The 18,269-nt window shown below is 39.6% G+C and overlaps 1 protein-coding gene across 2 annotated transcripts in view; it reads left to right on the forward strand.

The window, feature by feature from the left end:
• The window catches only part of CDH13 (cadherin 13), a 449,240-nt gene that overhangs the window by 294,661 nt on the left and 136,310 nt on the right, over window positions 1–18,269 (forward strand). For both annotated transcript variants that reach the window (XM_036390362.2, XM_036390361.1), the window contains exon 7: window positions 15,360–15,538. In XM_036390362.2, the coding sequence (XP_036246255.1) occupies window positions 15,360–15,538 (179 nt within the window). The remainder of the gene's footprint in view (window positions 1–15,359; window positions 15,539–18,269) is intronic.

Below are 18,269 nucleotides of genomic sequence, written 5' to 3' on the forward strand. Positions count from 1 at the left end.
CAAAATAAAATTGCATCAAAGAAAAATACACAGGCACTCATAATTACACATATATGAAAATATTTCTCTTTGCTTCAGAGCAGTACATTTCAATAGATTTCAGCTTTAAGAATGTACTGCCAGCTCTTAAAGCATTCATTTGCTTTTATAAGCCTGTAATGCTCCTGAGCTATTATTCAGAGTCATCCCAGCTTGTCATCCCATCCAAACTTGTCAGAAATTATTTCCAGTATTGCACAGTCTCCACATGCAGTAACCGGAACAGAAGATTAAATGCTTTCTGAAAAATGAAAAATTTTTATAAAGTTTGCCCAGAAAATTGGAACTCATCATTTATACTCTGTTTCCATGTAAGTGCCTTATAAATGGTTAACTAGTTTTTGAATAAATCTGTCATAAATGTTTAATTGAGGGGCACTGGGTTGATTTTAATTATGGCTTATAAACATCTGCAGCATGGGTAATTTATAATGCAATTTGTGGGTTTGTACATAGATCTCACTGCTTTAGGAACAGGCACAAAAGCAGAGGATGAGAAATGTTCATTTTGTGTTAATTTCTTTCCAATTCCTGGACGCTGGGGCCACTTTGCAACATTTCCAGTCAAATCCTGGTGGAGCAGCACCCTCACGATGTCTCACACAGACATTTTTATCAACTGCCCAGACCTTGGCAGATCAGTGAGCAAAGCTTTATTTAAAAAGAAGATTTTTGGGAGCCAACTGTAGCAGCCCATTCAAATGCATTGCATGATTCAGGATATCACATTTTCTGAGCATGGGGATGTTTTTCTTTGGAAGCAGCAGGAAATGTCTGCGTGTGGAGCTCCAGTGGCACACACAGGAGACCCCACAACTGACACCCCACAGAACATTCATTAATTTATTCCCTGTGTGTAAATGTGCTAAAACCCCTCAGAAATTAGCATAACCAGGTCCTTCTGCAAGTGGGATGCTGCTGAATGATCCCCTCAACAGCTGCTGAAGTTGCTAAATTGGAATAGAAACTCCAATGGTGCTTTGCTGCACCTTCTACTGCCTCCTAACTCTGCAAAAGAATGATTTATGGACAGGATCTAAGCAGAGAATGGCAGCACTTCCCATTTCCTTCAGTGCAGAAGCCAGGTGGGAAGAGAGCTTCTTGCCAAACTCTCCTTTCCTGCCCCAGCACCCAGCAGGTTCCCAGCCAAGGCAGGGAATTTTGGAATTTTGGCCCAGGCTGCATTCCAGGCACCAGAGTTAAGCTGTTCCTGTAGGATACGTGCAGCTGAGTTATTCAGCTAACAAGAGATTTGTGTTATGTTGCATGCAAAACCAGTTTATATATATATATATATATATATATATATATATATATATATATATTTGTCACATATTTGTCATCTGTGACAAATAAATAAAATACTGGTCAGGAGATCACAGGGTTTCACAGTACTGAGGGAACTGAAGGAATGTCAGGCTTAGAAGGCACAAGTCAAAGTTTATTTGTTAAAAATAAAAATGAAATTATTTTAATAGTTTTAATAATAATTTGTTTTATTTTGATATTAAAAAAATATATGAACCATTTGAGATTTTTCCTAGGTTTTTAGATCTGAATGCATCTAGAAGTTTCAAGTAAATCTTAGTACTAATCCGCGATGACTTCAAGGACAAAAGATATCTCTGGTATTAGATAGAGGGAGAGACAAATGCTTCTCTAGAAAGTCTTAATATGCATTATTAAATATATTCTCTTTGGGGTTTATATGTATATTTTAATACACATAAAAAGTTACTAACCAGGGAAATCTGAAAAATGTAGAGACTGTATACAGAAAAGCTCACATGCCTGACATCTTTAAGATTAATTTCTTCATGAACATCCTACCCCTACCTCAAATTTTTTTCACAGTTTTATTGACACCTGTGCTTCTGTGCTTTTAACAACATAACCAGCTTGCCACCAGTTTTGTAGTTCGAGAAGTCAATGCTTGCATGGATAAACACAGCTGGATTTTTTCTTTACATTTTTAAGCTATACTGGTATTCTGTGGGAGTGGGGGACCTGTAAAAATGTGCCTTTTTTAATTTGCTTTAGCAAATTACCCATTTTGTTTAATTTGTAGTTGTTCTGTGCCAACAGATCTATTCAGTGCAAAGAGATCATTGTCAGATCTGGCTGTTGAGGCACAGAAAACGCAATGTGAGGGAATCTTGGGAGAAATCTGCTGGGATTTCTATCCCTGGCTCAGTTCTTAGGTGCAGTGAAAGTGACTGAAATCACAAACTCTCCTCTCTTTAAAGCAGCACATTGGGATAAAAGCAAAGGGAGCTCTCAGAACAAAAGAGGTTGCAGTTATTTAATGGATCTTCCTGGTATCTTCTGGTAATGCTCTAAAAATACAGAATAACTTCACTTGACATTGGTACCTGCCACTGGAATGCCTCTTTCCTCTTAGGCTTTCCAGATCTGTCATGGATCTGTGATTTAAAGTACAATTTTCCCAGTTTGACACATAATCCATAGACACAGATCTTTGTGGCTCATTTATAGCTGTCATAGGGGTTTTACTGTAGATAAACAGACATAAAAAATTATAAGAGATATAAGAATTATTTTCTATATATAATAATTATTTATATCATACTAAAATATATAATATATATGTATCTTTACCAAAATTATATGGAAAAGAGATCAGATTTGGTAAGCTTGGGGAACTTTTTGCTTGGATTTTTCTTTTTTTTTCCTTCAGTAGTTATTAAGTTTGTGATGGGGCTTCTTGACAAAAGTCAAGGAATTTATGTGGTGGGAATCCTGTGATCCTCAACCCTTTGTTTATATAAATACCATAATTTATTGATGATCTAATTAAGAATTGTGTGGCAGGGGCAGGGATGGATGTGAGCAGACACCTCAGAGACAAAAACTCTGACTCAATTCCTGACCTTGCTGGTTGCTGGGGAGATTTACAGCTCACATCCCTAGAAAGTAGGATTTCATATAAGTTACTGGGAAAACAAACAAATAAATCACAGGGGTTTGAAGTCAAATATTTCTTACTTGATTATTTAGCTGAAGTTTTGCATGGGAGAAATCCACTCAAGCTCTCAGGGATTTGTACTCTGGAGGTTGATATCATTTGGAATTTTCATTCTTCCATACATTGACTCAGGGCTCTACTCAAAATTACAAAAGAACTGAGGCTGAAGGGAAACTCTGTGACTGTGTTTGACAAATGGTGTTTACACATTGCCTTTGAACTTTGTGGTATTTTGGTATTGACATTTTCAACACTGGAAATTGTGAGGGCAAATGTCAGCAGGGAACCCAAGGCAAGAGCATCTGTGTCTGCTCCTGTTTGCCTCCCAATTTCCTCCAAAAAGGAGGGAAAGGGGATGGCTGGAATGGACCCTCACAGGGGCCAGAGCCACCTTCTGCCCAAGAGAAGAGATTTCATTGAAGCCCTGAGCTGAAAACTTGAATTTTAAGTGTGTTCAGGATGGGAGTTGTGGAAAAACACCCAGTGGAAAACTAGAAAATTGAAAATTGGAAATTTCTCTCTGAGTCTCCTTTCTTAGGATGATTTGCCACTGACTGATGCTTGTTTTCTTTTTGCCCAAGAAGGAATATGTGCATTTATAAAGTACAAATGTACTTGAGCAAGCCTGTGACTTAATGACCCCAAATTTGCACACAGCTCCACAAATCTTTATGATCTCGAAGTACCCAATTGCTGGCAGTGATATATCATGACCTGTTCTGTGCTTAATTATTAATTTTACATTAAGGAGTCTCATAGTCAATATTTAGATGGTTTATGACACACAGAAGCTTTTCCATGCTCATATTTTCTTTGCAGGGACATAATGTAGCCCTTTCAGTACTAAATCAATTACACACAGAGTTAAAATAACTTGATTTGTTGCTTAAGGTCCCTTCTTAACAAGATGCATCAATTCTAATGGAATAAAACCAGGGATACCTTGGGCTGCTTGTAATCCTTGCAGGGCTCCACTTTGCAGGGGTTGAGGCTGAAAAGTTGTGCAGAACAAAGATCCCTTCACCCTAAGCAGTTGTGAGATGGGGAGAGAAAGGGTTCTGGACATGCCAGAACAAAAGTACAGGAAAACGTTTCATTCTAACCCTGCTTTCCACACTGCAGTAATGTGCAGAATTAATGGGAGTGTATCACATCTTTTAAGTGCCCTCTCAGAGTCAGAATTCACCCAGAAGGAATTACTTCCAAAGGTGCTTTATCTCACCTTTCCTAAATTTTTATGTTAGAATGGGATGAGCTGCATCCAAGATTGCCAGTCCCTCTTTAGTGACTGTAAAAAAGACTGAATGGATATCTGAGCCTAAAATGGTTGTAACAGAGTGAAAGTCATCACACTTGCTGAACTAAGTGATTTAATCAATGACTTAATTCAGGAAAGAATCTCAGGATCGCTACTGAAAATATATATCAGACACCCCAAATTGTGTTCTTGTTACAAACATGGACAGTTTTGAAACCTGTGATTTATACAAGATAGTTTCAAAGGCCTGTTTGAAAATCACAGAGCACACTCTTGCAGCATCTGAATCATTTATTAAATTCAGCTATCAGTGCCTTTAAAATATAATTTAACCAAAAAGATCATTTGAAGAAGGGCTGCAAAGATTTCTACGTGCAGATACTTTAATCTCAAGACAGGAGAAAAGGCAGAAAACAATTCCATTTTCTGTTATTGCTCTTAGGGAATGAGCTGTGTGGACTTGATTTAAAGGCTGGCCAATTTGAAGTGCAGGTTTCCAGAAGAACTGATGGTGTTTATCCTTCCCCCTGTGGGCTCCTTTGCAGTAGGAAGCTGTTGAACTGGGTTCAGGGGGATGCATGGGGGAAGAATGAATCCTTTTTAAGGGTATCTTTCCAAGACATGCCTTTTGATCCTCACTAAGGGTTTGTTCCACACTTACTTTGAGACCTTAAAATCAAATCTTCCACTTCCGTTTGTAGTTTTGATAGGAATTACTGCATCTGAGATATGATTTATCCAGAAAAGTGCAATGGACTTGGAGCAGTTCTCTGAATTAAGAACAGGGAGTAGTTGCCCAGTTTATTTATTGGGTCCAGCAGTGAAGTCCATTATGAAATATTGCTCAGGCAGGGTGAATTTAAATAAGTTCAACAGGGCAGACACTACCAGCCCAACCAAATAATTTATTAAGATGCAGAAGGGGGTGAAGAAAAACAAAACTCACCTAAAAAGGTCCTGTAGTATGATGGAAACACTTATCCCTCAGATAAAAACCCTCAGATGTTTAATAGATCAAATGGCTGGGACTTGGTGATGAAATCAATATGAAGATGAAATAATACATCAGAACTAAGTATGTGCTCTGTTCCTGCAGAGGAAGAGAGAAGCCTTGTGAGATGATTTGCTCCTCATTAGGACTTCTGATTCTCCTTTCATTAGCACTGCTTTTGTAATATTGAAGCACCCTCAGCTCATCTGGGTTCATTTTGGATTGATGTAGGTGCTGAGAGCCACAGTGGCAGCCTCTGGGTAACAGGGCTGGGTGTTTCACTTCTATTTCCACCACTTTGTAATTTGAGATTAAAGCATACCAGTTCATATTAGTTAACAGGCAAAGAGTAACAATGAGAACTTCCCAGGTGCAGTAATTGCTGAAGTCTGTGGTGCTGCGTATTCATAATCCTACACCCCTATGAGAAATTGGATACTTGTGTAAATTGCTGGTAGCAAGAAGGGAAAGGGTCCAATGTAGGCACAAAAAAAAAAAAAAGGCAGCACAGATCATATTTTTGTTTTCTCTTTCATTTCACATATATTGAAGTGAGAAATTAGGGAGATAAAAAGGGAATAGAGGCAATTTAATACTGTGTGTACCTAATACAGACCTTCAAGGTCAATCCTGTACTCCACAGCCTCACCTAAGATAAATCTTTGCTTTAGTAGGGCTGGGCTGAATTAGATCAACAGAAATTCTGGCCCACTGTCTCAAAAGGTGTTTCCAAATGGGGAAGATTGACTTTGCACTAATAGATCTTTTTAAAATGTAATATCATTGCTTTTTAATCAGGAAGGATGCCAGGGTACCTTACTTGGACATAGAAGAATAGTGCAAAATGATTTCTGTGAAGTAATGACGTGGTTTTGATTAAAACCCGCTGAGACAGGGGAGTTTAATTGCTGCCTTTCTTATATTTGTAAGAAGTCAATCAATTCCTTTACAAAAGTAGGTAATTTATGGAATGAGATCTTCCATCTGTGAGTGTGGCCCTGATCAAAAGGTTATTGAAATCTATGAAAATGTTCCCTCCTTAGAAAAATCTCTCCATTCTGTTGTTGCTCTGGAACAAGTCTTAATGCAGAATATACACACAGAGTGCAGCCTGGGCTTCTTATTACCCAGTTCTCACTGACTGTAATTTTTAGTGTTTTTTTAAAAAATAGGCACTTAGTGTCCACACATCACATTGTTTTATTTTGAGGTTTTTTCCCAATTTCAAATCATTTGTTGTTGGAATGAAAGAAAAAATATTTTTCTCATTTTCATTATCAAGCATTGTTAGATTTTAATGTACTCCTGATTTAAAACACACTGCTGCTCCCTCCCTACCAGTGCCCCAAGCTTCCTTCCACAGGACACTGCTGCTGTGAAGGGGTTGTGGGATAAGATGTACCTGGGCTGTTGAAGAACTGGGAATTGCAGTTTGATCTCCAAATTCAGAGTCTTTCCTGCCTTGATGGATGTGAGCTGGGTTCCCAGTGACCAGCAGTGTTTTGTTTGGTAAGGGCTGAGAGAAGGATCTGTTCTTGGTTCTGTTGCCATTCCTGTAAATACTCAGAATTCTGCTTGACTGGCCTGGAGGGAGACAAGGTGAAAGTGGCTTTGAAGTGAAAGATGGTCAGCTCCCTCCCAGAAGTTCAGAATGCAAATAATTGTCAATCTTTTTTTTTGCTAACCTAAGTGAAGTCTCTGAAAGCTCTATTTTCTTTTCTACATTTATCTTGATTAAGAATGCTGCCCCTGTTTAGAGCCTGGGAGAAGCTGGATATTAGTTTCTTTTTTGGGGAGAAACTTAAATGATTAATCTAATTTTTCCTGATTTATTTTTTGTCATTAAGTTTAGGGGAAGCTTTCTACCTCATTCAAGAGGTAATTTCTCATGGATATTTCTGGATATGAAAATTACATAAGTCTATATTTATTTGTATGACTTTAAAAATTGCTGTCTATTAAATTTGCATTGACTGGCCAGAACTCTAGCCCCAGAAAAAGAGGGAAGGGTAAAACATGGGAAACTATTAAGGAAAAGGTAAAGAAAAGCTAAAAGAAAACATCTGGATTATAAAACAGAAATAAGTGCAGAATATATATTTTTAGTAAGCTCCCTGCTTACCCTTGACTATAAAGTTTGCATCTGCATTTAAACAGCTTGCATATGCCTGAAATCAAATTTGAATGATTGCAGGCAATTCCAATTTTGCATGGGACCTGGGAAAACAGCACGGTGCATCATGTGAGCTGTGAGCATCTCTGACAAAAACCTTCAGCTGGCAGTGATGCCTGGTGAAGGCTGACCTGGAACGGAGACTAGATGGAGCTAAAGAATAAAGCAGGGATTTCTTATTAAAAGGATCTCCTCAATGGATCCACCTTGGGCAGCACAACCCAAAATGGTCCCAAAATGAACCCAAGATGGACCAAAATGGTCCCAAAATGAACCCAAGATGGACCAAAATGGTCCCAAAATGCACCCAAGATGAACCAAAATGGTCCCAAAATGCACCCAAGATGGACCAAAATGGTCCCAAAATGCACCCAAGATGGACCAAAATGGTCCCAAAATGAACCCAAGATGGACCAAAATGGTCCCAAAATGAACCCAGGATGAACCAAAATGGTCCCAAAATGCCCGAGCGCTCCCGGGGTCTCTCCCTGGGATCAGTTCTGCTCCATTTGCATCTTGCAGTTCATTGTCCCATTCCAGCTTTAGCCCCTGCAGTCCCATCCTTGTTTTTCTCTCTCAGCCCACGGTGTTTGTGCTCCTGGGCTGAGATTTGGATCATTTGTCCTTGGTGCCCAGCTGGAGCAGGAATTGTTTTGTGTCCCTGCTCTGTGCACAGAGCTCAGCATCCCCTGATGTGAACCCAGACCCACACACTGAAGCAGCGCAGAATGTGAGAAATAGAAAAGCCAAAACCTGAGGCACCATCAGGCAGCTCAGACCAAAGGGCTCAGTGGCTGAGCAGGGTACCTGGGGCAGGGATGTTGAGTTTTGGGCTTTTTACCTCTGCTGGTTTGATAAAAGCAGGGGGAAGAGCTCAGCACCCCCCACTGCCCTGGGGCAGCAGTGGCCTGGAGCTCAGCTGGCATTGACCAAACTCCTCCTGGGATTTGGGCTGCCTTCCTGCAGAGCTGGCACCTGTGGTGATGAGTTACACAGGCATTCTGGAAATTTCTCCATCTGACCTCTCAGCAAAGAAGCTTGTCTATCTTTTTTGAGAATTTTCCTGCCTTGTTTTGACGGGATTGATTTTCATGAAGTTTAAATGTCTCATCTAGTCTCTGCTTGCTGTGATTTTCCTGGCTGATTTCTAGTGCTAGTCAAACTCCAGAGAGAACGTGGGCCCTTTGTGTTTGTCATGCCTGGGGCTAAATCTTGCTCTTTGTATGTTGAATAGATGTCCCTGCACTCATAAATCACTGCTCTGTCATGTTTGCCTGCTGTGAGATGCTCAGTGCATATCATCATTTACATTAAACCATTTGCTTCCAGAGAATGTGTTATATTGCTTTATTAATTATGGGATCTGACATATAAGATTATGTTATGAATTGGCTCTTAGAATATTAGAACAGTGGGACATTTTATAGCTTATGGTCATGATCCAAGAAGTAATTCATGACTTTTCTTAATAAACTTGGCTGGTCAAAAGGGAAACACACATGAGAGTGTGACATTTTTGCTTAGGGAGAATCCTGGTTAAGAAAAAAAATCTTTGGTGATTTCATTAAACCTGCAGCCTGTTTATATCTGGAGGAAAAATTTTGGCTTTTTTCAGCTGCATCTCCATTGTCCTAAGTCCTTTTTTACTAAACTTGCAATTCCCAGTCCATCTGGAGAGACTGTAAATGAGCAAGACTGAAGGATTCCCTTCCCTGGGCAGGAAGGATTGTTTGCTGAAGGGGGAGCAGTGATGGGTGGAACTGGGGACGCTGTTGAGGGGAAGCTGAGCTATTGTAGCTCTGTTTTTGTCATCTCTCCAAAAGACATCATCTTATCCTTTCAGGGGATGAACTTTTGGACAGCATCAGATAGGAAATGAGACTTCATTGATTTTACTCCTCATGCAAATACTTGTTTCATGCTATCTGCAGTCTATAAGACAAAAGTCTTCATGCATTTTTTTAATCTTTGTTTCCTTTGTGTGTGGGAAGATGCACAGAGTCTGAAATGTTATCTTGTTTGGGGATAATGAGTTTTGTGCAACACAAAATCTGTGAAGGGGATCTGGTATTCTGAAAGAATAAATTACATTTTTCACAATTTCTTGTATCTGCACAGACAGAGGTAAATTTCAGTATGAATATCTACCACAAAATGTTATAACCTGGTTTGTACAGACAAAAAGCACAATTTGGCAATCTTGGTGAGGCTAACAATTTTCCATGTTTTCACCACACAGTTTTACCCTAAAGAAGGAAACATCCACAGCACTGCAGACAAAACACACCAAAGTAAGATCCATGTCACATAACTCCAGCTAATGCAAATTCCCTCACTGACATGCCATAGATCAGTGTCTGGCCTGGAGCAGAGAGTGCCTGAGAGCTCCTCACAGTGTGACAGTGGCTGCAGCGTGGCTGGGGACAGGACTGTGTGTAAGTCATGTTCCAAACATCCCAGGAGTGAACAATTCATTCTGCCAAAACAACTGTGCTGTTCCCGGGGAAAAAAGGTTAAATACCAGTACTGCTAAAGGTTGACCTGCCCATACATCTTCTCTCTTCTGTCATAACGTTCAGCTGGGAATGTCCCATTATTTCTTACTCAATTTATATGCTTCTGACTGCATTAGCTCTCCATAGATAGTAACAATTCTTGACAGTTCTTCATCTCTGCTTAATATTACTGAAGTTTCTTTTGTGTACTGGGAGAAGTTTGTTTATTATTCATTCCAGAGCTGACAGCTCACCAGTTCACCCTTCCAGTCCTGTTGGCTGCAGTGCAGTGACATTCCCAGGGTACTGCTCAGTGATGCCATCTAATCTAGAGTTTAAAAAAAACTGCCAGACATCTAAATAGAGAATGGGAGGAAGCCAAGCCCTGTGGTAGAAAATTATTGCCCTGTACAAAATATAAGATATGCTCAAAGCCTGAACTCAATGATTCTCACTAAATGTCTTTTTTTTTGAGCAAGGCCTTCAAGTTTTTAATGATACATATAATTGCAATTCAAATGCCCTTGACTGGAACCCAAATACACCTTTTTTCTTATATTTGTTTTGCTCCCCTGGGGCTTTTTGTCTGAAAGCGCAAAATGATAATCAAACATGTAATTAGTTATGATGAGAACATTGTCAGGAGGGCTTCCTGCTTTGTTCCAGTTTCTGAAAGTTGGGCTCTAGAGATGTAAGTAACCCTCTTGATTTCTTCCTTCTCCCTCCCATATTTTACTCTTGGGTTAAAATTTACTCTTGTCCTCCTTCTTGGGTTAAAATAGCTGTACTTCTGGAAAATGTAACATTGTGCAACTGATTGTTATCACATACAGAGACACAGCTGAACTTGTGGAGAAGGTGGAAAACACAACTTTTCAGGGCAGTTATTTAACTAGGAGAACGAACCCTTCCCTTTCTGTAACACATGTAAAAAACATTTAATGTACTGAATATACAGTGGAGAGCCACAGAAAGAATGAAAGTCAGCTGGGAGAACTCCATGGTGAAGTCTTTGAGCTCTGTAGATTCAGTCTTCTCTCTTAAGGCTGTAGGCTTGAGACATTGGTTCACATTTCACCAGGCTCGAGATAAGCCGCACTTCCATTCCTCTCCAGTCCTCCTTTTAAACCCAGCAGCTGCATATAAATAAATAAATATATAAAAGTTTATTAAACTTATAAAATATAAGTAAATAAATAAAAGTTCAGTAGTAATGTTCTCTTGGCATCTTGGCAGAGAAAAGAAGAGAAAGGAAAGAGAAGGAAAGAAAAGAAAAGAGAGTGGGATAGGTTATAAGAGGTTATTAACAAAATACCAAAGAAATTTTCCCAAGAAACCCCCTGTTCCAACCACTCCAAAACCATGTATCTGTTAGATTTTACTTCTTGGTGCCTAAGGGGAGATTTTGCCAATATTTTCAAAGAACCAACAGATTGATAGCTGCAGCCTCTGGAGCAATGGCCTGGGAGTGGGATCTGGGTGTGAGCAAGGAGGAACTCTGGGAGGTGCAATGGGAGGTTCTGAGTGGTTCTGGGATTTCTGAGTGATTCTGCCCAAAAAGTGTGACAGACAAACCCTGAATATTGAGACACACCAGGACACAAGCGCAGCTTTCCCGAGAGAGAGTTTCCTCCACAGATCTCTGTGCGTCATTGGCACAAGGAAGAAGCTGCTGATTTTGCAGACATCCCTTCCCCAGCCTGATCAGTTTATATATGTTGTTTAACATGATAATGTAGCAAGCTGTTGTTTTGTGGTTTGAAAGGCAGCTGCATTTGATTGATGCCAGGAATGGAAGTATTTGTAAAATGACACTGAATTAGGTGTAGTCAGTTTATGGGCCTGGGGAAATGAATCTTTTATGAAGAACAAAAGTTTATGATGAGGGAGGAATACTCAAGAAGTGTACATCTTGAATGAAGCTCTTTTGGACTGGATGCCTGTGGTAAAGCCTTTCAAAACACACATTTGGGCCATTACACTTTCAGGATCTCTATATGAACATTATTTTTTCTGGTGGTCCAATCCCAATTTGCCATTTGTTTGTTTGTTCTCTCTGTGGACACCTCGATTAGGGTAGGGAATTTCCCCCCTGGAATTGTAGCTATTGGGCTTTTCCAAAGTGTTCCAGGTGAATGTTTTAACTGCTGGATTAAAGCTCTTGTGATTTTTGAGGCATCAGCCACAAATATGAAGCACATGGGGGTGAAGTTTTCTGTATTGATCCCCAAACAAAAACCAAACGCAGCCTCTACTAATACATAACAACATCTAAAGACAACCCCACATTTTATGTGCATTTTTTACACATAATGAGAACTTGTGAGAATAGAATAACTTTAAAATTAGATTTAAATGCCACTTTGATGGAATCCATGAATCAATGCCACAAAACTTTGGAGAGAAGAATTATAGAAAAAAGATGTATCTAATTCTCTCCAGCTTTCCTCCTGGAAAATGCATCTCTATGCAAAATGGATGTAAAATTCTGCTCATCTGAGTTGCTGGAATTCTTATCTGTATGCACCAAAGGAATGATTGCAGGGAACAAGATAATGTCTGGTGAGTTGAAAGGTTAAAGAACTGCAGCTGGCAAATCAGACTCAGCCATTGTGTTAAGCCAGTCCTATGCCAGATAATGAGAGATTAGGGGATTTACATCAGATCTTAAAATTTACATGTGCCTTCCACTGTTTTATCATCAGAAATATTTCAGTAGGACAACTGTATCAATGGGATTTTTAGTTGAATATATATTGTAATAAGTTTCTAAATCTCTGCTGAGCATCAACTCATCTAATAGATTTATAATAATAGCAACCTTGTATTGTTTCAAAATGTTTTCTACTGTACTTGAGTGCATTCTTCAGGAAATCACTGTGTACTGAAATCCATTTAATTTCACATGAACTTGGGGACTCTTAAAGATCCCTTGAAGATTTGCCTTAGTCCTTATTTATTTCACTGAAACCTTGTGATTTAGAGACCCTTGTGAAACATGTTATCTAACATTGATATAAAAAAAATCTCAAAAATGTGCTAAATTTCTAAAAACAGTGCATTGGGTGAATCTTAATTCTTCAAAATAGAAAGCAGTTCTTTTTCTCTCTTTTCTTCTCAATCAGTCTCACACAAAGTAGGTGAAAATATCAGGGCTGGGATCATCTTGTAACACTGGAAAACATGGCCTGGTATCCAGTGGTAAGCTTCTTTTTGAGCTGTCTGACCTTTAATCACTGCTGAATAAAACCAACATGCTGTCAGGTCTCTGCTATTTTTCTCAAGGGGGTAACTCTGCCCGAAGTAGCAATAAAATAAAACCTTTGAGAGCTGATATTCAAGGTCACTACAAGAAGAAGCAACACTCTGTACTCTGGGAACTACCACAAAAGGGGAAAAAAAGAAAAGGAGAAATGTATCTAAACAAGGCAGTTGAGTTTGTTTAACAGTGAGCAGGCAGTTGTTATATCAGTCTATAACTGAGACTGGGCTTGTTTTTATTTTTACCACAATATTTCCTTTTTATTTGATTTTTTTAAATCCAAGACCTTCAGAAAGAAAACAAACTCACTGTACATGAATGATACATATTTCTGTTACTGAGGCACTTGCAATCTAATGTGTCAGCCCTGTCTGCATCAGGATTTACCCTCTTGTAGTCATTTTGCCACAGAAATCTCTGTGAATACTGAAACGTGATCCTATGGTCTTACAGATCTATGAAGAAATGAAAATGCTGTATTTAACTTTATATATTTAATTTATACATATAATATATATTAGATATATTTTATACATAATATATTGTGTATATTAAATTTATATCTTTAAATTATATATTGAAATGTTGTATTTAAAATGTGTTGACCATGATAGTTTAAAATAATACTTGCCCAATCTGTGGGGAAAAGAAAGGGTGAGTTGCCACAGAGGAATTAACCTGTAACAGAGAATTCTGGCTCACTCTGATACTGATTCACACAGGAGATAATGGTGTCTCTGCAAAGTTACTTCAATGGAAGTGGTGTAGATCATAGAATCTGATAAATTGTTACAGCTGGGATTTTTGGGCCAAAGACTGGATCCCTTCCTAGGTTTCTTACTTTATGGTTTGCTAATATCTCACATGAATCTGTTACTTACCATTGATTCACTATTGAAATGAATTTATTGATTTGATCATGGTTTTTTTGGTATTTGGTAGAATCTCATTCTGTCTTCAGCTCAATATTACCAGAAATATTTAATCTTGCTGTGATCATATATTATTTAGTTAGATTGCTTTTTAAACTAATGCTTACATTTACAATTATAGATGAACTGATGAAGAAGTCACTTTGGTCTAGGGGTGAGCATCTCACAGTTCAGCCCAGGTGTCTCATTATGCCCTTTCCTTTTTTTCTCAGTGTACTGTACAAAGCTGATAAAATGCTGACAGAATTTTGCTCTGGGCTGCCTGTCTTGGGGAGAGGAAAATCCTTGATCCAGGGATGCAGGATGTGCTCCCTTCCTAAGCACAGGACTGGCAGCAGCTCAGTGCTCTGTTAACTGTGATCAAGACACAAAGCAAGGTTTTTCCTCTGCACAGCATTTAGGAATCTGTGCAGGGAATTGCGTTTCCCTTATTGCACTCGGCAGCAGAACTTTGTGCTCAGGGAATTTCCTGGCAGAGAAACCTTCAGCACTGGAAGGACAGTGGGGCAATAGAGATGGGGGCTTATTGATGTTCATAAAATAAGCTCATAAATTTGTACAAATTGAAATTGGAACAATGCAGGCTTTAATAATTACAACATTTCTTATTGACAGAAATGACATCCAACACATTTTGAACTGCAACACTTCACCATGCAAATAGAGACCTGTTATTTCAGTATTGTTGTTTTCATTGTAGCCACCTGTGGATTTTCTGCCTGCAGAATTAAAAGTGGAAGTGATACACTTGTAATTAATTTAGTGAAATGCAATTACTATGGATGGCTTCAAAGCCCAGAGACACAGGGAATTTGTGTAAGAGCACATAAATCTTCTGTTGGATGAGTAACAAGTACTCACTCCCTACAACTCCTGAAAGGTGTCTGTGCTCAGGTGGGGTTGGTCTCTTTCTCCAGGCAGCACTGACAGAGCCAGAGCACACAAGGGGAAATATAGGTTGGGTATTAGGAAAAAGCTTTTCATGGAAAGAGGCCTAAAGTACTGGAATGACCTTTCTAAAAAGGCTGGATGCGCACTGGGTGCCAGGGTTTAGCTGAGGTGTTGGGGCTGGGTTGGACTCAATGATCTTGAAGGTCTCTTCCAGCCTAGTTAAACAAACAAACAAACAAAAGTAAAGATAATATGAACAAGAATGCAAGCTAAATACCCTCAGGTTTTGCGAGGGTGGTTGCTCAGTGCCGCTGCGTGTGCCCTCTCCCCAGGAACCACGGTGATGCGCATGGCGGCGTTCGACGCCGACGACGCCGGCACGGACAACGCCCTGCTGCGCTACAACATCCTCAGGCAGACCCCCACCAAACCCTCCCCAAACATGTTCTACATCGACCCTGAGAAGGGAGACATCGTCACAGTGGTGTCCCCTGCGCTGCTGGACCGAGAGGTGAGTGAGAACTTCCCTATTTCCAGTCTTCATGGTTGTGCCTCTAATCTTCTTCTGGGGTGTGAGAAGAGGCTCTGGGTGTTGTTGTGTGGGGATTCAGATGCTCGCTTTTATGGAGTCTTTTAAGAATTTTGTTTATTTCTTACTCGGACTTGAGAATTTCTAAGCTCTGATCAGTGTTTATAAATCTAGTGGAATCACGATTTCTGTGCGAGACATTTAGTGTTGTGTAGTGAGAAAGAGCTCAGGATTAAGTGGACTTCAACTTAGAGTTAGTAATTGCCACCCAGAGCTAACTGTGCATATAGCTCATTCTGAGAGTATTAGTTTAGTGCTCTATATCTTCCCTAGAATATTTTTATGAGTGGACTTAATGAACTAATTCACTTGGTACCCCATAGCCAAAAAAAAGAAAATGCAAAAAGGGGTAGGGAAGGAACAGGTAATCCTCAGATGGCTTTAAGGTGAATTGCCACAGTGCCAAAATCTATGCTTATAACAGATCATTAACATTATGAGAGCATAAATTGATGGCAAAGAAAGCTTAGGCATGATCATTTCATGTTCAGAAGATAATAAAGTAGAGGCAATCTGTTAATCCAAAGGCTTAGGTACCAGAATGTATAAAATCTTGGCACCAGAAAGAGTTACTCTATAAATCACAATTTCCGTTCATGAAGTAGCCCTGAGTGCTCTTAGATTCCTGGAGACATCCAAATTCTGTTCTTGCAGGGTGTTTCAGGTGTGTGCTGAGTCACTGAGCTTGTCTTCTAAGTTGATTGGACTCAAGATTGTCCAGTGTTCCCAATATTCAGCCCATTATTTTTCATGTTACCAGATAATGCACTTCCCTTTCTAGGTGGGTAATTTCTTTCTACAGGCTTTTCCAGCAGCAAATATTTCACAGGTAAATCAGTCACAGATACCAGGAACATAGTGGAGTGAAACTAATGTCTGAATGTCTGTGTTTTTAAGTTTAAGAGATTCTGATTTTATTCATATTTGGGTGCCTGGCCACAGAATGGTGCCCAAATTAAAGTTTACAAAATCCCTACCTTTTCTCCCCTCAAGTTTCCCTTCCAAATTCATTGTTTCAGTTCAAACAGTTCAGCTTTTTACTGTTTTCTAAAGACAGTTTTAAGTATTTTTATTCCTCATAGATAACCATTCCCCAGATTAAACCAATTTACTCAAAATTAGAAAATCAATGGAAAGGAATGAAAGTGGCTGCTTTTCCCAGTGCCTTCCAAAGGTCACTGGTGATTTGTGAAATAATGATGCTGTCTCCATGCACCTGGGAGCAGGATCTGAATTCCTCATGATTTTTAATAATCACCAATTCCATGCCTTTACTTTGAAGGTGACATGACAAGCTGGGATCTGTTGAAATTCCAGAGTAATTTTTATTGTTCCAAATCTGAGTGGTTTAGGAACCAAAACGTGTTGCTGTGTACAATTTGAACACTAAAATTAAGTATTGTCTGCAGTTAAAATCCAGTTTCACTTTGTCTTGTCAGAGGAAAGGCTTTGGGAAAAAGGATGTTCATTTTTCCACAGTCATCTTTGTGGGTTCAGCCTCTTCCCCTTCCTGCCCATATGTCTTGAGCAGAAACTGGTGGTCAGGCCTCCATTTTCAGGTCTGTGGAGTTGCCATTCATGGTCAAATGAATTACTTCTATTTTTAACCATAATTGCAGCTTTTAGAGACAAGCAGCCTCAAGGTTTTATTCTGAAAAAAAAATCTGGGTACCAACTTAATATTGATGTTATATAAATAACTCATATGTAGTTCTGTGTGGCTCATGAAATTGAATTATTATAAAAAATTGTCTGTGTGAGGTGGGGACAGAGGGGAGTAAAATGTGGAGGAGGAAATGTCTGAGTAGTTTGGGAGGAAGAAATGTCTGACTGGATTCCTGCCTGGGGAATCAAGTGTCTACACATCTGCAGGCTTGAAAGAGTGCCTTTCTGGAAAGGTGTTGGGCTGGAGGCAGCACCATGTGCAGATAACTGCTGATATTAATGCCTTTTTATTGGGAGCCTGAGCAAATCCTAAATGTTTTGGCCCCTTGTCACAATCTCACACGAAATGTGTTGTAGGAACATGGGAGGAAGAATTGGGAGGAAGAATTCTTTCCCCTGAAAGCCTTGCTAGAAGGTGTGAACCACAAGCTGGAGGCTGAGGACAAAATCCTCTCGAAGGAGAATTGGAGTCAGGAGTGGTTTTATCTCAGCAATCCTTATCTTGCTTTCCTTGGCACCTCAGAGGACAATGTGCTGTAGTAGGCCCACAGAGGAAGCAGCAAACCCTCCCATCAGCTTTTCCACTGCTTGGAAAAGAGATTGGATGTTGAGAGCAGCTCAGCTGATGCTGTGGGATGATTGGAATTTGAGCCAGCAGCGTTTGCAGGTGCGGCTCATGGAGGTACACGCAGCCTCTGCATAGGGGTGGAGACAAGTGAGATTGTGCTGGGGAATTTCACAGCCCAGACACAGCAAAATCTCCTGGTCCTGGTGAATCTGATTATCCATGGTTTCCAGCTCAACCTGCAGCTTCTCCTAGGTTTTACTGAAACCTCTAGCAGGGTCAACAGCTGCTGTGATTGTAGGTGTGCTCTTTAAAACTGTAGCAGCCCTAGACACCAATTAAGGAGCTGAATTAAAGTAAAAAATTCTCTAGGATGGACATGGAGAAAACTATTTTTCATCATTAATGTGATTATGCACCAGA

This window comes from Molothrus ater, chromosome 12 (assembly GCF_012460135.2).
Source record: "Molothrus ater isolate BHLD 08-10-18 breed brown headed cowbird chromosome 12, BPBGC_Mater_1.1, whole genome shotgun sequence".
Taxonomy (NCBI): domain Eukaryota; kingdom Metazoa; phylum Chordata; class Aves; order Passeriformes; family Icteridae; genus Molothrus; species Molothrus ater.